Raw genomic sequence first — 23505 nt, forward strand, 5'->3', positions numbered from 1 at the left:
GCTATGTTTTCATTTTAAGTGTGATGGAGAAGTTTCTTTCTGTGGCAACAGTTCTCCTCATTTTAAGCTAACAGTTTCTAAGTTCTAGTTAGTTAGCCGAATGGAAAATTTCCCATCCAGGTAGGTTGGTTCTTGAATTTATTTATGTTTCTCCTGTGTTAATGGATAGTGGCCACGTCCATCAAGTAAAATATACATATTTTTTGGTGAATACCAGAAGGAATCTACAAAGACTTTTATAAAGATGTCAAAAGTACGACCTTTTTTCTTTTTTTGTCCCTCAGGGGGAGACCAAGCTGAAAATTACCTTGGACAGGACAGCTCTGATGATAATCACAGTGGAACTCATGGCCCTTCTCTCACATCAGATGCACCGTTTTTGTCAGATTATCAGGATGAGGGTGAGTGTCATCTTTCTGGCTTTAGGATAACCATACTTTTATGCTTTTTGTCCTGGGGTCTTTGCCTTTGGTCATTTTCAATCCAGCAGCCTTCAGAAGGTTCTCTGTGTTGGTAAACACTAGTTCGCAAAGAACAATTATTTGTTTCATTATAGTGCTGATCCTCCTAGTAATTCAATAGTTCTGAAGTTAATGTACTTAGGGAAACACTAATTCCATATTGGAGCGGGAAGACATCATTATTGATCTTTCTATAAGAACGGTAGCTGAAAAGCTAAGAGGGCATTTTAAGATTGCAGAGCCCATCTTACCATTCTTTCAGATTTTTTAGCTTCACTGAGTTTCATGAGAATTAGAGCTTTCATTTAATGATTATTAGTTTATTGATTTATTGTGGATTATTTGAGACCCTTGAGCTTATCATATTATAATAAGATATCATTTTTACCCATGCTTTCACATACGTCTGACCATATTGGTGTTGCTCAAGGGGAAGGGAAAGCCACAAGAACCATAATGCAAATCTTCCTGGAGCATCAATTTTATTTGAAGATTTGGGAATGGGAAGAGTTAAATAATTCAACCCTTATAAACATTATATTAGAAACACATTGCTATGTAACAGAGTGGAATGAAAATATATATGAATTTTTAAGATACATGAATATAAAAGTTTTGGCGTGGTGGCTGCCAGTTTCTGGCTCAGGCTCAGCTATTCCAGGGGTGGGAGGTTCACAGTGCCTCTTCTGGCATTTGGCCGCTTGACCAGAAGGTTTGATCATCACTGATACACACTTATCTTATCAAAGTCTCTCTTGTGCCTTTGCAGTGTGGGGGGGGGGGAGGTAGAAATGCTACTAAACTGAATATTAAATTGAAAGCTTATTATTCACTTAGGGATTGGGAGTAAAGTTGGTAAATTATTCCTTATTTTTCTTTATTAGTCTGTGATCTTTCTATTTATTTTTCTTCCAAATTTCCCTCCAACTTTGGCATTTTCCAAGTGTTCGTAATCCCTACCTTCCCTTCTCTTTCTAATTTATCACTAATTCTTATTTCATTTGGCCCTTTCAGTGATTCATATTTTCTCCCTTTCATTGAATTGATAACCACCAAATGAGAACTATGGATTCAGTCACACAGAAACAGTGTATTTTGCTTGAGCTTTGTGTACTAGCACAATTAGTAATACCCAAGTTTTAGAAATTGGGCCTTAATGTGAGATCTGTATATTGGTTCAGGTAAAAACATTGTTTGGATTGAAAGCTTAATAATTACATTGGTAGCTGATTAATAATTATAGAAAATTAACAGTGCAAAACATTTAAAAAAAATCAACCTTTCATTTGTTTTTGATCAATCTAATGCTTGACAGAATTAGAACAATAGTACCTCATTAATGCATAGGTCACTTATTTGGTATTTCCAACTTTCCCAAACACAGCTGAGAACACAATAAGTAAGCCAGAAAGACCTCTAAGTGAAAATAGATGTTCCTGAGTCCCAGGTTAACATTTATGTACCTTACTCCTGGAAAAGCCTCTGAGGCCCTCACTGGGGATTCCTCTTCTTACAAATGTCTAACCATTACAGTGTTTTGATTTCTCAGACCACACAGTAGAGTGAAGCATCCAATTAGAAGAAAAAGTACTGTAAAGGCATCAATTAACAAATAACATTGAGGAAAGAAACACGAAAACAATTAAAATTTGTTATAGAAAACAAAATCTATAAATAAAACTTTTTTTTTTTTTTTTGGCTGTACCACATGGCTTGTGAGATCTTAGTTCCCCCACCAGGGATCGAACCTGTGCCCTCAACAGTGAAAGTGTGGAGTTCCAACCACTGGACCACCAGGGGATTCCCACAAAATTTATATAAGAGCTAAAATAACATAGTAGCCTGGGGCCATATTGTACTGGAGAGAGAAATGACCCAAACTCTCCCCTAAGAGCTCAGTACCTTAATAAGGTAAAACTTTTAGCTAGCCTTTATTGAGCACTTACTATATACGTTGCATTTGTGTTCTAAGTACTTTGCACTTATCATCATTTAATCCTCAGAACAGCCCTAAGAAGTAGGTATTAGAATTATCCTCAATTTACAGATAAGGAAACTGAGACCTAGGGAAGTTAACTTACAAACTGAGACCTAGGGAAGTTAACTTATCTAAGATCGAATAGCTAGTAAGTAGTGTTACCAGGATTTATGTCTACACAGTCTTGTTCTAGAACCTCTGCTCATAACCACTCTGCTATCCTTACCACTATCCTTATCTAAGTTATCAAAAAAGATGAGGGCTTCCCTGGTGGCGCAGTGGTTGAGAGTCCACCTGCCGATGCAGGGGACATGGGTTCGTGCCCCGGTCCCGGAAGATCCCACAGGCCATGTAGCAGCTGGGCCCGTGAGCCATGGCCGCTGAGCCTGCGCGTCCAGAGCCTGTGCTCCGCAATGGGAGAGGCCCGCGTACCGAAAAGAAAAAAAGATGTATTCATATTCCAGATATTTTGGTTAAGACTGTATAGATACACATAGTATGTTTAAAATATTTTCATTAAAAATAGTTGAAATTAAAGAAAGTAATTAGTGTTGAAAGAGGTAAACCTATTACCTGGAAAATTCCATAGTGGAAACTTTGTTCCATAATAGTTCCCCAATAGTATTTTTACTTAATAGATTTTTATTTTCAGTTCTGTGCGTACAAGTTAACAGAATTCCCAAAGTGACACTGTCAATGGTAGAGGTAGGAATAGACTTGTTTGTGTTAAAAATTTGACTGTAGGATGATGAGATAATGTTTAAATATGAGTTGCTGCAAAGCATTGAATCTAGCACAGTGCCTGAGTGCCTGATGCATAATAGGCACAATAAATGTTTGTTTCCTTTCCCTGAAAAATAAAGATATGTACATTTCCTGTGAAATTAAAGAGAAGCTTATAAAGATGTTAAAATTTTAAGTAAACTTTATATCCTATTTAACTAGTTTGCACCATTATGGAGAACAGTAATACTTGATATGCTATTTATTCATTATTTTAACAAAAACTTATTTAGAGATTATAAGGTAATAGCAAGGCACTGTGCTAAGCTGTTAGTGAAATAGGCAGTAAAAAGTCAAACACAGTCCCTGCCCTCATGGAGCTGTCCGTCTCATTGGGAAAACACACTATTAACAAGTTGACAAATGGACAAATATAAAGTCAGTGTCTTCACTTGCTGATGAGACAGCTAGGGTGATCCTTTAGGAAGAAAAGATTTTTCTAAAATTTTCTTTGTGGTGACATTATTTTAGACTTTTGGAATTTTTATTTTTATTATAAAAATGAAAGGCCACTGTTAAAATATTTCAGCTTTGTTGCTTTCCACCTCTAGCCAGAGCAGTGTCCTAAACGAACAGCAATGCAAGGACACACAGTCTGACCCATTTGCCCATAACTCCAGTGATGAGAAGCAGTAACCATGGTACATGTCGTGTTTGGGTCACGCTTTTGTGAAAACTACAAAGAGCTCTAGAAGAATATAGAAACCTGGCCAGGTGCACTGCATAAAATAAAAACCAAGGTTACAAGCTAAACCATGCATAAAAATGAGAGCATGTTGCTACCTAATCACAATTCCTTCTCTGCTTCCTTAGTAAGTGCTGTCAGTCTCAGAATGTCAGGCTATAGCCTATGGAGAGACACCTACAAATAAGAGCATAACCCCATCATTAGGAGTGAAAACTTGCTAACAAGTAATAATATTTAGATTTATAGACTTAGGAAGGCATTGTTTCTACCATATTGAAGGAAAAAAATTTAGTATGAAACATTCAGTACAATAACTATACAAAAGCCAGCCAACTCTGAAGCTCAAGATCTGATTGCTTTCATCATCCAAAATGTACAATATATTTTAATGTGTCTATAAATTTATTTCATTAGTATTATGAAGAACCCCCATGTACATACATTTTTTAAAGATGGGTTAGGGAAAATGATTGTTCTATAAAAGGGTATAGTAACTCCTTCTCGAAGAAAAGGAAAAAATAAAATTATTTTATAAGGGAAGAAACCTAAAATCTATAATATTGTATTATGTATCATGTATTATTACATTCTAATTAAAGAAAAGGTAATGAATGGTATTGGGCAGATATGTCTGGGAAGAAGTGAGAAAGAATGTTTTTATAATTTATTTTTACATCGGGATGTTTAAAGGTTAGAAAACGTTCTTATTCTCCAGCAAAATAAAAAATAGAATTGGAAAAGTAAAGACCTGTGATAAATGAAGAGCCTTTATTGACCAACTTATTAAATGCTACTTGATTTAAAAGAAATTTTAGACCTGTTAATGTACCAGTAGTGGCCATTTACAACTCCATGCCTTTTCTGAAAGATACATTAAAAAACAGAATATTTTGAAAATAAAGAGAATCAGTTTTTTATGGCTTTATTTTTAGCACTTTTTAAAAACATTTCTCTGCTTTCAACTTGGTTCTGAAATAGAAGTCAGTTTTGAATTTAATATTATGAATAACAGACTAGCTTTTGTTGATCGTTGTGTGTTTTATTTCTATAATAATAAAAACAGGAATAAGAAATTATTTTAATATCTTCTCTGAGGGAAAGAAGAATATATTTTAAACAAAACTTTTATTATTCTGAAATTAAAATGAAAGTTTAATTTATTGATTAGATTTTTGTGGCTGGAATTCATGCTTGTCTTAAGTTTCTTTGTACCAAAATTAGAATCTTAGAGTCTGAGAGCTGGAAAAGATGATGGTCATCTAGTAACAGGAGCAATTTATTGAGCACTTACTATGCTGTACTAAGTGCTTTTCGTGGATTATCTCATTTAATTCTCAAACCAGCTCAGAGAGGAAGGAACTGTTATCCCCATTTTACAGATAAAGAAATTAAATGAATTGGCAAGGATGACATGCCTAATCTATGGGAGGTAGTGGGTGGGGGTAGGATTCCAGTAGATTCCAAAGCTGCTGCTTTTTGAAGACCTCTGATTAGCTGGTTGTTTGACTTCTGAAACACCCACTCTTATGGGCTTTATGTATCATTCTCTTATTGCTTTTATTTCACCGAATATAATGTTTATTTAAAAATAAATGTGTTCAAAGGTAATTATCCTCTAAAAACTGCTTTAACTGCATCGTGCAAAATTTGATATGTACTAATTTCATTATAATTCATAATTCCATTCTAAGTATTTTGTAATTTCTTTTGATACCCTTTTTAACCTATGTGTTATTTAGAAGCGTTTTTGTGTGTTTCTTCCTGGTTTTTGTTTTGATTTGTTTTGTTTTAGTTTCTAAATCTGCTTTATTTATTTTTATTTTTCTAATTTTATTATGTAAGAGCCTAAAAACATAATATATGCTATTTATATTCTTTAGACTTTATTGAGACTTCTTTTGTCGCCTAGTAATAGTTTGTGCTTATGGGCTATGTGCATTCTGAAGCATTCATTGAATACACTCTTAACTATTTCTATACTTGTAAATAATGTTCTTCAGATCTTTTGTATCCTAGCTTTCCTTTTATCTGCTGGAAAGCTTGTGTTAAAATTTCCAATTATAGTTGTAGATTTATCCATTTTTTCCCTGTTTTGTTTTACATTCTCAAGGTCATGTTTTAGATACTTATAAAGAGGTCTAATTATTTTAAAAGGTTTCCTCTTATTGAGCTGAAATCCTATCGCTAGAACTTCTGCTAATTAAGCTAGTTTTGCCATCTAAGTCTACTCATAGCACCCCTGATAGAGTTTGTATTCAATGAGGATAAAAAATGTTTGTTCACAAGCCAGTTTGAGACCCCATTGCTATGAGTTGTGTATAAGGCCTGATTTTACTGTATAAATTATATTGTTTCACAGAATAAATAAACTGTACTTCTTACAGTGTTTACAGAGGTATGTGAATTAATGGTGCAGTGATTAGTAGTAAGTGACCTCTCTGATCAGGTAAACCATAGGCTGAATGCTGCTGACAGCTTTGGAGGAAAATGCGTGTGTTTTATGGCTGCTTTACTTGGAATGTTAAAAACCTATTGCAGGCTCAGTCATTGGTACCCTGGTAGGTTGAAAGAGTTAATGGCTTAAAAACAGCAAACCATTTGCTTCCTTCTCACTGACAGGGTCAAGCCCATTACTTTCTTCGTGTGTATTTTTCTTAAATTACACAAACTATATGAACATATTTAGAGTTGTTAATTCCTTTTTATTCTATTATATGGAGATAACGAAAGTGACTCAGATAGTCCCTCTCCATATATGATTATGTAAATAAACATACATACATTCAAACAAGCATTTATCTCATTTTCTTTTTATTCTTCAGACACTTGCTTTCATCTTCGTTGCATGCAGGTATATTTTTCTTTAATAAAGGCACATGACTCCTGTCACCCCTAACAGAAGTTATATCCATGTGTTTAGAGTACACACTGTGGAACACAAAACTGATTTCCATGTCTGTGTTTTGAGGGCCAAAGAACAAATTCCTACTGTAAAACACATACTTTCATGAGCATGGTAGATTTCTGAACAAGTTTCTGTTGGCTCCAGGTGAGTCCATCAGATTTCAGATCATTGGGAGAAATTAAGGACTCAATGGTGAGTTAACTGTGATAAGGGTAAGTAAGCTGTCACTCAGGATTGCAGTGGCCTCCTTCATGAAGATAAATGTCTTATTAGATCTAAGACATCATGTCGTTTATATAGTCTGGTATAAATCACAGATGAAGATGACAAACTAGGTATCAAAGTTGACAGTAATTTATATAACTTAAACAAATGATTACCAAGGATTATACATGTTTTGTGAAGAATAAGAAAACAATAACAATTATCTGTCTATGAACTACCCATTTTTCATTCTTCAGCCCAGCATGTTGGGCTGTTGGTGCGTGTTTAAACTCTAATGTTCTGTCCAGTGCTCAGTAAAGCACTTTCACGTGTGTTGATGGTTGGATATCTTACATAATGCTTCTTTCACTAGGAAAAACTCCTTGCAAATTTAACCCATGCTTTAACATTAAAACCATGGCATTTTAGAGATGGAAGAGACTTGGTAATCACCTGATCTAATCTCTGTTTTACCAAAGAGGAAACTACATTTTTAAAAAGGCTGAGTGCCTGGTCTTATGGTCAGCAAGACAGAACCAGTACAGAAACCAGGACCTGGCTGTGGCCTCCCCTGACCCATACTATGTACCTCCCCTCCCCTGCATGATCTCAGCATGCTTTTCAGTGCAGACCCAAATAGCTTTGCCTGACTGTGGGCCTTAAGCTATTTCTCACAAGTTTCAGTTAAGTCCTTCAGACATGTGTGTCTCTCTGGCCTATGTATGTTCTTTTCTTCTTCCCAGGATGATTTGGAAGCACTATATTTTATAAAGAATTTCAAAGGGCTCCATAAAGCTAACAATTATAACTGTGAACAGCATACAATTAGTTATTGAATTGACACAGAACTAATTCATTATCTTTTTTGGCCTTTTTGTCCATGTTATAGATTTTAATATACTGCCAATAAAGAGTTAGTTATTGAATACCTTTATTCAATCATGAGTTTAGAGGCTGTGCGGAGGATACAAAAAGAAATAAGATGTGATTCCTTTCCTTAGTGAGCAAATAATCTAGCTGAAGAGAGAAGACTAGACACCCCCACTATAAAATATATGGTACATAATCACAAGGGCTGATTTTCAGGGACAGAGTTTTCAGAAAAAAAAACAACTGGTTGGACTTGCAGTGGTTTGGAAGAAAGTCAAGATAAGATTTGGCCTGTGCTGTAGCCAAAGTGTTTTTAGAAATCTTTTCCAGACTGGGAATATGAGCAAAAGTCCATTCTTTGAAAGGTCAAACAGTTTTTGAGCTTCCACTATAATTAGTAGTGAAGTAACGGTGGCCATCTTTAAATGCAAATAGTTGATTTTTAAGTGAGTGATTTGGCTGATGAGATTAAGCTTTTTCATATTGCCTCAAGTATTCTTTGTTTCTCTCCAAATTCTAAACTAGTCAGTGAGTGTAATGGTAATATGAAAGCCCTAGAATATGATTACTGAAGTTGTTAGTGTGGTCATTACAGTGGTGGTAAAATGATATACAGTGGTTTGGTTGCTAATGTAGTATATTTATCTGATTGATATATAAATGAGTCAGAGGCAGATCATCCTTCTTCAAGCCCCAAAGCCACTGACCATTTTTATCTCAAAGTTTAATATTCACTTAAATGTGAAGGAATTTTGTTTAAGCATAAAACTTTCAGGCCAAGTATATAGATACATATACTTAATTTATATAAGTATAAATTTATACTTAATATATATTATGCTTTATATATATATATATATATTTTTAGCCATTTCTTCATGCTTTGGTGATCTTTGTTTTTCTACTAGCCATAAATTCTTTTGCTTTATCATAGAACTCTGACTTTTCAAGTGAAAACTAAATGTTAGTAATGCTGTTTAAAACAATGCTGAAACCTGTTAATCTAGAATATTATTGTCTACTAGGGGAAGATTGTTGAATTCACAAGCTATAATTACACTTATGGTCTACACTGACTTTCTGACTTTGAGTGACAGTCTTTTTTATGTTAGGTCCTAAGTAGCTTTAACCCAGATACATTAGCCTAGTGGGAAAGAAAGATTATACAAAGTGGTTTCTCTGACTTGTAAAATTGGGATTTATAGGGGAGTTGTTCCTTCATGGAAAGTTTTCACTTACAGAAGCCTTTAGCCAATTATTTGCAGACCCATTTCTATGAGCTGTTAGGATATAGCTTATATGGTATGGTATATTTTAATGGAATGCTCTAAGAAATAAACATCATTGTCATAGTTAATTTCGCAATTACGTTATTTCATAATAATACTCCAGATTTTGTTTTAATCAAAAAAGCATAGCGTTGGGGCTTCCCTGGTGGCGCGGTGATTGAGAGTCCGCCTGCCAATGCAGGGGACACGGGTTCGTGCCCCAGTCCGGGAGGATCCCACGTGCCGCAGAGCGGCTGGACCCGTGAGCCATGGCCACTGAGCCTGCGCGTCCGGAGCCTGTGCTCCGCAATGGGAGAGGCCACAACAGTGAGAGGCCCGCGTACCGCAAAAAAAAAAAAAAAAAGCATAGGGTTAACTGGGATCATGAGTGCTCCTTTCTACAAATGACCATTATCATCATTGTAAGACATTTATGAACGCCCAAGAACATAGTTGGGCCTAGAGATTGTCACAGTTTAGGGAAAAAAATCACTTGAGTTATCTAATCTAGCCCTTCTGATGAAGTCACATCATTCTTACTAATATCTCATTTAATTAATTATCAAATATAGCCATTATGCTCTATATTCTTCCTTTGCAGGACATATTTCCCACCCAACTATTATTACTAATTTATTCTTCATGTCTAACCTAAACTTTTCCTTCCTTAGTTTCAGGCCGTTGCTCTTTTCTGTACCATCTTCCGAGACTGAATAATTCCCCTAATTCATTTATATTGTTACCTTTAGAAGATACTTAAAGACTGTGAACATTCATCCCCAGAGTCTTCACTTTTCCAAACTACATAAATTTCAGTTCCCTTAATCCTTACTTCACTTTGCCCCTGTAATACTCTCCAATTTTGGGGCATTTTATCACATTCCTTGATATTTTCCATTCCCAGGGCATCACCTAACCAAGAAAGCTGCCTTTTGGGGAGGGAACCACTAAAGTGTAAAATCTCATATAAACCACTTGGAAGATGCCTAAGTGTTTATTTGATGTTGGTGTTGGTGATCATCTGGTGGGCATGCCAGTGTAGTGCTTGCTTTGGCATATGTTGGGATATATGTGTATTTTAATGCCTTAATGTATTATGGCCTGTTGTAATTGAATGTCTATAAAGTAGCAGTTAAAAGGGTTTTATAGACCTTAGAAGAGATTAGAATTCTCTAGCCCCCTCTTGTGGTAAAAGAAAATACAACTTTTGAGCTTTTCTGGATTGTTTTGTTGTAGTTGACTTCCAAGGCTGAGATACATAAGTTCTCAACATGGGAGCATATGGAATGAATCCAAGAATTTAAAAATTATATACTATTACATATAAAAATTATATACATACATATATATATATATCCAAGAACATACTCACACTCAGATCTGAGAAGATACTGTTCTTTTATTAAGGCCCTAAAACCTAAAAGATATTACTTTCTTACAACTATCATTTCAGTATATTCTTATTACACAAGTCAGGAGGAGGACAAATAAAACCATAATCTTGAGGGGTTTATATTCCTAAATAGGTAAATGAGGGAGGCTTGAATATGAATTTTAAACCAAATTTACAGGTATTTTTTTCTTTGCCATTAAAAATGGATATTGTTAGCATTTCTAACAGATATCCTATATCTCCTATAACAAATTAATTTTACCAGCTTTGTAATTTATTATTGTAACATGCCTTCTATGAATTTCAGATATATATAAATGTCTAGTAAATAGCAAACAGATGAAGGGAAGACTGAACTGGTATGCAAATGAGTTCATGCGTATTGCCTATGGAAAAAATTTCTACATGTAGCACAAAATTATGTTTGTTTTTCTAGGAGGCCACTAAAAGTAACACTTCTGTTCTGCCTTGGAATAGTTGGTCTACAGACAAGAACCAGTGAAGAGTTGCTATTAATATACCTTACATGGCAATCCAGGAGGTGAAAAGATTAAAATTAGACACTGCCCCTCAGTAGTTTTTTTTTAAAGCTACTCGAAAAACTTGAGTAATGGTTAAGGTAGGCTGCCTTTATGCTCAAGCCACAGTCTAATGAAAAACATGGGGTCCTATTTAGCAGTTCTGAGAACTTAGAAATAAATTTGAGACCATGCTTTGTTAATATTAAATTTTTTAGAAGAAAATATTTAATATTATGCTAATTGAGGAAGTACAAGAGAAGAATGCCATAGACATAGCAGGACAAAATGAAAAAGGGTTGGTCACAGGTGAAATAAGTGAGAATAGCATAATGATTTAAATATTAAATAGGAAACTGGTAGTTTTGACTGATTATCTTTTTTCTCCCCCACTTGAAGAGATGATATTGGTTATTTTTTTTCAAATAGGGAAATTAGTTCACTTTATGTGCTTCTCCCTTAAGACATATGAATAAAATTTTATTCTCAGCTATTTATTAATTTTTAGTATTGGTACTCCTCTGAACACCTGAAGACAAAATTTAACAAACCTAAAGATGAAATCCCTTAATAACAAAGCATTTATGGATCTTCATAGGAAGAGTCTATCTTTTCCACTTTTTACAAAACAGTAATTTGACATAAAATTTTTGAGATTTATCTGTAATCAGCTTAGGTGATCTTATACACCCCTATTGCCTGATCTGTATCAGGTTTCTCAGGCAACTGCTGGATCTGATTTTTTTTTCATGTTAAGGCTGTACTTTTCACGAGATAGACTAAATTGTGGACTTTCTTAAAAACTTTGGAACATTCTTATGTGAGTAGAGATGCGGAAAATGGCCCTTAGTTATACGTGTGTATTTCAGTTGATTTGGTCATCAAAAAATTGCGACTGATCTTGGATACACATTCTTTGACTATTGATTTAAAATTAAGCATATATACTTTCACAGAGCTCAAGTGTACCTTTCTTACTTTGAGGTAAGTCTTTACTTGGCTATTGGAAAAAGATTCATTTTAGAAAAATTGTTTATGAACTCAGATTTATTAATCAGTTAAAGATTTTTATTCTTTCTTTTAGCATTAAAATTAGGGAGATTAAAATGACCAATTTCTTGGATAGTTACAGTTAATAACATTATAATATAGAAACTGTTTGCAAATATTTGACTTTGTAGCTATAGGGAGGTGTCAGAGGGTTTGCTGGAGTGTCATGGTCATTGTCAAAGTGTAGGATAGAAGAGATTTTCCTAGAAAGCCAAACTTTCTAGGAACTTAACAAAGTTCTTGTTAAGTGTCTTACTATAAATAATTATTATTTTCCTTATCATATCATTAAAGCTGAAAGTAAGACAGATTACATATTTCTTCCTTGCTTTTTCACTCTGTATGTGCAAGTGCCTTCAGCTGCAAAGAAAAATTTCCTAAGGAACACTAGGGCAACTCAAGGAGCTCGTCATGTGAAATCCTTTGCACGTTTGTTTCTTCAAGAATAACAAATTTATTTAAATTTGGTAGTGTTGTTTTTAAGCGTTTCTCCCTTAATTTGGAATTCTTTAAAATTCCCTTTTGATTTAGGATGAGACATAAAAAGGAGCCAAAGAAACTTCTTACTGTCTTTTTCACTTGTTCAAATCCTGCTTTTCAAAAAACCAACTTCTCACTGCTTTTATATTTTTTCCATGGATAGATTATCAAATTATAATTTAACTCTAAATATATATTAACTTTTTAAAAGGTATGTTTCGTTTAGTTTTACGAGACAATATATATGGCTTGTCTTACCAGTGGAAAAACATTTTACAGCTATATAAGAAGTCCCAGCTTTATCTAAATGAGAGAGAAAGGTACATGCATGAATAATGACTTTGCATATCGGGTGCAAAGAAACTTAGAACAAATTTTGGAAAGGTTGATATTAATTCCAGTTTAGTTAGGAAGGCTAGGTTACTCCACTAAATATACATAGTAAAACTAAATGCAGACTAACTTGCAAAGGTACATAAATTTATAAACTTAGGATGTTTACATTTTATATCTGATGGTGGCCTTCCTTCAGCATTTTTGTTGTTTCTTATACTCTTTTTGTTTGTTTTAAGAAGTTAGTTAAGGAAAAATTGCTGGAATTGCAGAAGTAAATTCTAACAGTTGAGTTAGTAATTACAGCGCATTTTACAGTTCCTTATGATTGTTACTAGTGTTGCTGTTTTAACAGGTACAGTATGAATCACTGTGCAGAGTGTTGCAGGGATCCTGGTCTAAGCGCTACAGAGGCCAGACCTAGGTAAAAACTTTCACAACTTTAAGTTTACTTTTCCTATGTGGAATAGGCAAAAACTGAGTTCTGATTTAGTTATAATGTTCTTTAAACTCTTACCCAAGTTATCACTGACAACAATTCTAACATATTCCGTTTTTCAGTCCAAATGATATAAGACCATATTGAGTGTGATTTTCAATATATGGCAAAGGTATAAAATTAAAAAGAAGTTTCCATAAAATTTTTTGCACACTCTGCTAAATGAATTATTGAACTTCCAATAAAGACTTTTTTTAAACTCTAAAAAGCGGTATGGGTTTTATTTTTCCCTCAATCCTTTCAGCTCTCATAAATGTCCCCATGAAAGCTATATCCGCAGGGTTAGAAAAGAATATATTCTATAATATTTACCCGATCAGGAAGATTTTTAAAATGTGGCATCTCAGTGTGAGATATTGACTGAGGGGGCTGGCAGGTTTACTGGCCTGGCAGATACAGCAGGTTAGCAGTAAATCCATGTGGTAAAAAACCCCTGAGAAGTTTTTGATTAAGAAAATTTTACTATCCTTTTAAAATGAAATATGCTGGTCATTTTTTAAGTGATAAGAGCAGATATTTTATGTTGTTGTCTGAGTCAGATTCTGAAATATATTTTAATGAGTTTGTTGTATGAAAGTTCCTGGATTTCTAAGATGCTAACTTAAATTATCAGTCCATAGTCCAGCATATCCAGATAACATGTAAAAAGAAATGATAAAAATAAGCTTATTTAGCAAAAATAAAAATAAAATTTTACATCTAAAGCTAGAAAACCTGCATTCAGACAAGAGTTAATATTGTTATTCTTTTATAAATGTTATCGGTGACTTAGAGATGTAATAATATTCTGAACTCTGCTTAATGGTGAAATTAAAGAAAAATATTTAAAATAACAAATGTAATTTAAAATATTTGTAGTTTCTAAGAGCAAACTAAAATTATGAGGTAGTTCTTTTAGTGCATTACAGGTTACATTTCTGCTTAGAGTCAATGAGAGCAATAATTAATTTAAAACATAATGTGACGAGACTCTGTTAAGTGATAAACAATTTTTTTGGGAAGATAAATTTAGAAATAATATTTTATATAGAAGTTCACAATTAAAGTTTATAATTTATTGAGAATTAAATTTTGAGGATGGTGCCTGCTCCCTCGAAAAGCCACATGCTCAATGAATATATTATCTCCCTCCTCAGATGTTTCATTAACAAGTTCTTGAATTTTACATAAAAGCTAGTGTTTACAAAAATAAACTCAAAATGGATTAAAGACCTAATTGTAAGGCCAGACACAATAAAACTCTTAGAGGAAAACATAAGCAGAACACTCTATGACATAAATCACAGCAAGATCCTTTTTGACCCACCTCCTAGAGAAATGGAAATAAAAACAAAAATAAACAAATGGGACCTAATGAAACTTAAAAGCTTTTGCACAGCAAAGGAAACCATAAACAAGATGAAAAGACAGCCCTCAGAATGGGAGAAAATATTTGCAAATGAAGCAACTGACAAAAGATTAATCTCCAAAATATACAAGCAGCTCATGCAGCTCAATATCAAAAAAACAAACATCCCAATCCAAAAATGAACAGAAGACCTAAATAGACATTTCTCCAAAGAAGATATACAGATTGCCAACAAACACATGAAAAGACGCTCAACGTCACTAATCATTAGAGAAATGCAAATCAAAACTACAATGAGGTATTACCTCACACCGGTCAGAATGGCCATAATCAAAAAATCTACAGGGCTTCCTTGGTGGCGCAGTGGTTGGGAGTCCGCCTGCCGATGAAGGGGACACGGGTTCGTGCCCCGGTCCGGGAAGATCCCACATGCTGCGGAGCGGCTGGGCCCGTGAGCCATGGCCGCTGAGCCTGCGCGTCCGGAGCCTGTGCTCCGCAATGGGAGAGGCCACAACAGTGAGAGGCCTGCGTACCGCAAAAAAAAAAAAAAAAAAATCTACAAACAATAGATGCTGGAGAGGGTGTGGAGAAAAGGGAACCCTCTTGCACTGTTGGTGGGAATGTAAACTGATACAGCCACTATGGAGAACAGTATGGAGGTTCCTTAAAAAACTAAAAATGGAACTACCATGTGACCCAGCAGTCCCACTACTGGGCATGTACCCTGAGAAAACCATAATTCATGTTTAAAAAAAGTCATGTACCACATAGATGTAGAGGATGGACCTGAGGACACGTGGAGGGGGAAGAGTAAGCTGGGATGAAGTGAGAGTGGCATGGATATATATACGCTACCAAGTGTAAAATAGCTCGTGGGAAGCAGCCACATAGCACAGGGCCATCAGCTCAGTGCTTTGTGTCCACCCGGAGGGGTGGGATAGGGAGGGTGGGAGGGAGACGCAAGAGGGATGAGATATGGGGATATATGTATATGTATAGCTGATTCACTTTGTTATACAGCAACAACTAACACACCATTGTAAAGCACTTATACTCCAATAAAGATGTTAAAAAAAAGAGAGATCTATGTCTCAAATTGATTTCTGGTTGCTGTTGAAGAAGAGTTATGTGTCTACATACCCTCCCAAATTAAACTTAATTTTTAAAAAAATCCTCAGCACCACAGTAACAAAACCTGCTCTTTAACTCACCGAAATCCTCTGTTCTACCCCACAATTTCAGGAAGAGGCAACTAAAACAATCAGCATCATTCTTCACCTAGATAATGCTTTCTCTGCAGCTAATAGTTCCTTGTTCATCAAGGAAACAAATGTGCACGGAGGTGGCATACTCTTCACCCACCACTCTTTGTTCTAGGGTCCCTCAGACTGATTATATCAGCCCCAACACTGACAAATATCCCCCCAAACTTTAACACTATGTTAAGTGGAATTATGACATTTTAAGTTTACACTCCCTTGGCTGAAGGTTGATTGTCTCTGAGAGATAAAGGAATTGTGCTCAATGATAACAGAATCCTTGCCCTGGAATAATCCTTGTTATTGAACTCCTAGCTCTATTTGGTTACTTGGTCACTCTCCACCACCCCCACCAACCCGGGGAATGACTAGATACTAAACTGGTGATTCACCGCTCTCCACCAGCTCCTCCAAGGATATTTTAGAAAGACCCACAAGCATTCTAGCAGATGAAGGAACACGACATAGCAAGCAAATGGAACAACTCCTTGAAATGTGCTCTCACTTGGGGAGTACTAACTACTAGAAACAGGAGAGACTCAGTTCTTGTTTGACCTTCTCCTGGCAGCATGAATTTGTAAGAGGATCTAAGGATACACAATGCTTCCCTTCTCCTTCCCCCAGCCCTCCAATTTTTCATGCATGCATTTAATCTCTGTTTTTTAAAAAGATGTGATTTTTTAAGTTTTTCTATGGAGTTAGAAATTTCAGACTTGCTGTCTGGGCAAAATTTTAAGCTGCAGCCTTTGTTGGTGACAGTGATGGTGACAGTTCTTTACGCCAATCTCTGCAGTTCCAATCCAGCATGCCACTCCATAAATGCCTTTGTAGTAGTAAAAACTACTGAGTAATGGTAAATTAAAGACTGTCTGATGATTGTGAATACTCTCTTTTTCCCCCATATCGTATAAATTTAAGAGAACTGTTGTGAGTGGAATTGATAATACCATAGAGAAAAACTTTAGTTTAGCTGCATTGTACGAATAGCAGAGAAAGCCCTATTTAGGGAAAAGTGTTTAAACAATGCATAACATCATCCCTCAAAAGATTTACTAGCCAGACCTTCATCACCAATAGCAACAATCACTTAGTACGCAACTATGCTGAATACATGGCATTCTATAAGGTGAATTAATAGTACCTGCTTTCTATAATACATTTATTGAATGCGTACCGTATGCCAGACATAGTATTTGACATACATTATCTCTAATCATCATTACTACTGTGCAGTGTAGGTATTATTGTTCCCATATTACAGATGAAGAAACTGAGCATCAGAGAGATTAATTTGCTCAAGGTCCTAAGATAATAAAATGGCAGAGGAGGGTTTGAATAAGTCTCTATACATCCAAAGCCCATAATCTTTCCAATATGCCACACAGCCTCACAGAAAAGGAAGTAACCTTTGCAGTTACTTCTCCAGATACTTGTATACACTGCTAAAAGGAAAACTTGGAGATTCTGGAATTACTTGGGAAAGCAGTAGTGTATTAATGGCTACCATTATTTGAGCACCTACCCTCTGGCAGGCATTGTGCTAGGCACTTACACAGTTTCATACAGTCACCTTTTAATTCCAATATTCAAAGGCTAAAGGGTGTCTAATTTCAAAGCTCATATTTCTTCCACATTGTCTTCCAAGATTGTGTAGAAGAGGGAGAGGGAAGGGGCTGTAGCACAATGCTGTCCAATAAACTCTCTGCAGTGATGGACATGTTCTGTAATATTTGCACTGTGTATTTAGAATAGCCACTACCATTTGTAACTACTGAGTACTTGAAAATGTGGCTAGGGGGGCTGAGACTAAGGGAGTTCCCTGGTTGTCCAGTGGTTAGGACTCCGCACTTTCACCGCCGAGGGCGCGGGTTCAGTGTCTGGTGGGGAATCTAAGATCCCATAAACCACGTGGTGCGGCCAAAAATATATATATATTTTTAGTTAATCTAAATGGCTTCATGTAGGGGGGTTGGGACGATTGGGAGGTTGGGATTGACATATGTATACCCCTCTGTATAAAACAGATAACTAATGAAAACCTACTGTTTAGCACCGGGAACTCTCCTCAATGATCTGTGGTGACCTAAATGGGAAGGAAATCTAAAAAAGAGTGGATATATGTATAACTGATTCACTTTACTGTACAGCAGAAACGAACACAACATTGTAAAGCAACTATACTCCAATAAAATTTTTTTTTAATTTTAAAATTTTTTAAATAAATAAATAAATGGCTTCGTGTAGCTAGTGGATACCATATTGGAGGATGAAGCTCTAGAATAATGGCTACTTCTTAACCAGATAGTCAAGACAACCTGAAAATAGTATTTCAGAAACTTCTTGAAAGATGGATTGGATATAAGTTGGGTGGGCAAGGGAAGGAAGAAAGGAAGGCTCAGGCATTGGCTGTGGTTGAGGAGAAGGTCAGAGATGTGAGGTAGGTGAATAGGCAGAAGGACCCTCAAGTAAATTTATGTGAGAAGCCCAGAGAAAACAGGATGTGGAGTGAAAGAAGGGAAGTGACCTGGCAAAGTGCTTTGAAGAAGAGCATTAGAATCCATTAATGGATTTGCACAGGTTGAAAGGTAAATAAAAATCAGCATTTTTTTTCAGTATTCACCCGATGTAAATCATTACTCAACATTTTGATAAGTGGCTTTGGAGTGAGTCGTTTAAATGGTACTGTGATGTTTGTGTATGCTAGATGCTTACAAGCTCTCATCCTGCAGAACTCAGAGCTCCTGAGTCATAGGGCTATAATATAAGTTTCCGGGCAAGGCTGGGAGGCTGTCATTTATTCCTTCACAAGTATTCATTAAGTCAATAAATCTTCTTGTTTTGTGTCAATGCCATAGCTAACCTTTCTTAAGAAATTAATTCTCCAAGACATTTAAAACTTTTTATTATAAAAGTATTTAAGCCCCTGGTAATGAGTAATGCGGACACTAATTTGTTTACTTTTATGGCACTTTACAGTTTAAAAATCTTGTTTGAATGTGTTGCTCCATTTAACCCTCACAGCAATCTCATGAGGTGAGTGGTATCTTTGTCTGATAAGTGAGGAAACTTGAGCTTAAAGTTTGTCTGGAATCATGCATCTCACATGTAGCAGAGCTGGAGCCCAGACGGGAAGCTGGGCAACTGCAGGGTCTGAGTTCTCCGACCCCACTCTCTCCATGGTTGTTCATAGCCTTCACTCCTTCTGCAGTGATAAATACAGACATCCCTGTGAGCTGTGATACTTTCATGTATGGGTTTCCATTTTTCAAATTAAGAAACTGAGGCACAAAAAAAGTCAAACATGAGTCATCAAGCCTTTGGGTCCAAATGCCGATTTGCAGGGGAAAAGGACAAAAGAACATGTTGAACTGTCCCGCAAGTACACAATTAGCAAAGTGCTGACAGTAGGAAATTCTAACAAATATCCTAGATTTTTCAACGGATTAAATTATAAGGAAAAGTAACGGATGAAGGACAACATGTAGATTAAAAGAGATTTACAAGAAAATTTTTTACGTGGGCAGGATTTTTGAAAAAATTAAGGTGCAGATGCAGTCGAACCCTAATCTGAAAACCATGATTTATTTTCTGGTCTATCACTTAGTCTCTTGAACTTTATGCTTTTCTGTACTTATACTGAAAGAGTGTTCCATTAGTTTAATATTTAGCGATCACTTTGGAAAATACATAGTTAAATTTATTTTTAAAAAGAAGAAGAAATAAGCAGTAGTTGCTCTTTTGTGTATTGACCCTAATGGTTCATTCTGAGTGACTATAAACCCTTTGCCCATTCAGTTTTCTTATCACACACCTTGTGTTCATCACTTAAAATGGTTCTTTGGAAAGAAAGCATTTTGGATTGAAGAGCTTTATAATAAGTTCCTAGTATTCTGTAAATCCTGATAATGCTCAAGCTTATGGTCATCAGAACAAGGAAAAATCTAGAAAAACAGTGAGGAGAAACTATTGGACATATTAATTTCCTGCTCTGCATTCTAATCTACAATCAGTATAAGAATGAAAACAAAGATTAAAAAAATGATTTCAAACATAAAAGGAATGCACTTATACTGTGAGCTATAATGTCCAAGTATTTAAATTTGGTCTAGATAAACCATTTAAAACAAAATTAGTTCTTCACTCACAGTTTTGAGTTCTTCACTCAAACTCCTGCTGAGTTTGCAGGAAATAAAATTTTCCATGGGACTTCCCTGGTGGCGCAGTGGTTAAGAATCTGCCTGCCAATGCAGGGGACACGGGTTTGATCTGTGGTCTAGGAAGATCCCACATGCTGTGGAGCAACTAAGCCCGTGCACCACAACTACTGAGCCTGCGCTCTAGAGCTCATGAGCCACAACTACTGAAGCCCACGCGCCTAGAATCCGTGCTCTGCAACAAGGGAAGCCACCTCAATGAGAAACCTGTGCACCACGATGAAGAGTAGCCACTGCTCGCCGCAACTAGAGAAAGCCTGCACACAGCAACGAAGACCCAATGCAGCCATAAATAAATAAAATTTTTTTAAAATTCCAGTGAGAGACAACCTTACAGACTCTATTTCCAATAAATTCTAAAGTTCTAGAAGATTGAAGAGCTTGAATCATTTGACCTGTAAAGTTTCCCACAAGCTATGATAGTTCCTGCTTTTATCTTCTTTTGTTTTTATCTTCTCTTGTTGCCCTGGCTTTGAAACAAATGCACTTATCAAGGTTTCAAGAATAATATGGGACAGGAAGATTTTGACAGACATCCTAATTAGTCTGACCCATACTAATATAAACAAATGCATTTCCCTCCATTATTGGGACAGTTTTAGAAAGAGCAAGATGTACATACAAACATGTTCATATTTTGTGTTGTTTATAATAAAGGTGGAATTATTGATGCTTTACCGTCTTGAAAGGATTGCAAAGTGTTATAACATTAGTATAACATAATGTATTTAAATTTCCCCATATTCTACTTGTTTTTCCTTCCATAAAGATTACTCATTTGTAGAGACGTGGATGGACCTAGAGACTGTCATACAGAGTGAAGTAAGTCAGAAAGAGAAAAACAAATATTGTATATTAACGCATATATGTGGAATCTAGAAAAAATGGTACAGATGAACCTGTTTGCAAGGCAGAAATTGAGACACAGATGTAGGGCACAAATGTATAGGCACCAAGGGGGGAAAGGGGGGTGGGGGATGAACTGGGAGATTGGGATTGACATATATACACTAATATGTATAAAATAGATAATTAATGAGAACCTGTTGTATAGCACAGGGAACTCCACTGTACAGTAGAAACTAACACAACATTGTAAAACAGCCATACCCCATTTAAAAAAAAGTTTACTAATGAACACTTCCCACTAAATTATACTTTAAAAATCCTGGACACTTCCCATTTTTGTAACACCTGTGGATTCTTGTACAGCACATTTTATCAAGAATTGAAATCTGAAAACAAGCTTGCAGCATTTTCTGTAGGAAAACATGGGTAGTTCTGGCATTCATCCAGCAAATGTTTGTTGGTGCCTTGTGTGTGTCATACACAGCCGGGCACTGGGACTATGGCAGTGAATAAGACATGACCCTTCCCTCCAAGAAGCACACGGTCTATTTGGAAAGACAATATTTGAATGAGTAATTTGACTGCTTAGTAGTAAGCACGTTATATATATATATATATATATATATATATATATATATATATATATATATATATATTTTATGAGGAACATAAATGGTGTTATGAGAGCACAGTGGGGGGAGCAGCAACTACACCTGGAAAGGAAACTGGAGCTCAGGGAAGGTCTCTCAAGGATATTTGAATTATGTCTTTTTTTAAATTTAATTTATTTATTTTTTTGGCCACGACACGCAGCATATGGGATCTTCCCCCACCAGGGATCGAGCCTGTGCCCCCTGCACTGGGAGCACGGAGTCTTAATCACTGGACCACCAGGGAAGTCCCTGAATTGTGTTTTAAAAGATCAATAGGAATTTATCAGGCTGACAAAGGTTGTGCAGCAATAAATGAAAATACTCAGTATTGGGCAAAAGTGTAGGAAGTAGCCACACACTGCAAGTGGGTCAATTGCTTAGTACAATCTTTCCAGAGGTAAATTGGGAGAAAATGTAACAAAAACCATAACTGCAAATGCCTTTGACTTAGCGATTCAATTTTAAATGTACTTTAAGAAAATAAATGTACATAAAGATGTTTAAGGATGTTCATTGCAGACTTGTTTATAAAAGCACAAAATTGAAAACAGGTTGAGCATCTAAGCTACTCCCATACAGTGGAGTATATACAACCATTAAAAGTAATGTTTATAGAAGAATATTTAGTGACTATCAAAAGGAGTTTATACTTTAAGTGAAAATATAAGGTTATAAGACAGCACATACCATAAACTCCTACTTTTTGAAATATATGTATGCCATATGTGCATAGAAAAAAGGCTGTACTGTTCTTCATCAAAGTATTTTTGACATGCTTTTATTTCTAAATTTTATGTAGTGAACATGTATTATTTTTAGAATTAAAAATAAACAATGAAAGTTATTTTTCAAAAATCTTGAAAATGTGCAGAGCTCTAGGCCCAGAAGTTTCGTTTCTAGGAGTTTATTCTAAGGAAATAAACCAATATAGCTCCTAGAACATCAAGTAATTGGAAACAACCTAAATGTCTAATTACATGGGATTAGTTTAATAAAGTGCGGTACACCGTATGATGGACTGCAGTACAACCATTAAATATCATGTTGTCAGTAGAGGAGTCATTGTTGTCATAGGAAAATATTCATGATGAATGAAAGGGAAAAAAGTCCACATGATGGACTGCAGTACAACCATTAAAAATCATGTTGTCAGTAGAGGAGTCATTGTTGTCATAGGAAAATATTCATGATGTATGAAAGGGGAAAAGCAGGATACAAAACAGTATGGAAAGGGCACATACCAAAATGTTAATAGTGGCTTTCTCTGGGTTATGATATTATGGGTGTTTTCTCCTTTGTACGTTTCCCTGTTTCTTAAGTTTGCTGGCTTGAGCATGTTACTTTTTAAAATTAAAGGTCACTGTTTTTTGTTTTTTTTTTTTGCGGTACGCGGGCCTCTGACTGCCGTGGCCTTTCCCGCTGCGGAGCACAGGCTCGGGACGCGCAGGCTCAGCTGCCACAGCTCACGGGCCCAGCAGCTCTGCGGCATGTGGGATCCTCCCGGACCGGGGCACGAACCCGTGTCCCCTGCATCGGCAGGCGGACTCCCAACCACCGCACCACCAGGGAAGCCCACTGATTTGTTTTTTTTATAATGAGTGCACTATTATTTGTGACATTAAACAAGCGTCGACTAACAGCTGAGGACACACAAGAGTTCACAGGGACTTGAGTACATATAAGGAGCAAACATCAGGCACAGCATGTGTTTGTAAAGGGCTAGATGTCCTATAAAATATGCCAACCAGACCT

At 35.9% G+C, this 23505-nt stretch overlaps 1 protein-coding gene across 1 annotated transcript in view; it reads left to right on the plus strand.

The window, feature by feature from the left end:
• Nucleotides 1-23505, plus strand: part of SKAP1 (src kinase associated phosphoprotein 1) — a 276280-nt gene that overhangs the window by 77259 nt on the left and 175516 nt on the right. Inside the window, exon 4 of the mRNA XM_067717226.1 lies at nucleotides 285-401. Within this exon, the coding sequence (XP_067573327.1) occupies nucleotides 285-401 (117 nt within the window). The remainder of the gene's footprint in view (nucleotides 1-284; nucleotides 402-23505) is intronic.

This window comes from Pseudorca crassidens, chromosome 19, assembly GCF_039906515.1.
Source record: "Pseudorca crassidens isolate mPseCra1 chromosome 19, mPseCra1.hap1, whole genome shotgun sequence".
In the NCBI taxonomy this organism is placed as follows: domain Eukaryota; kingdom Metazoa; phylum Chordata; class Mammalia; order Artiodactyla; family Delphinidae; genus Pseudorca; species Pseudorca crassidens.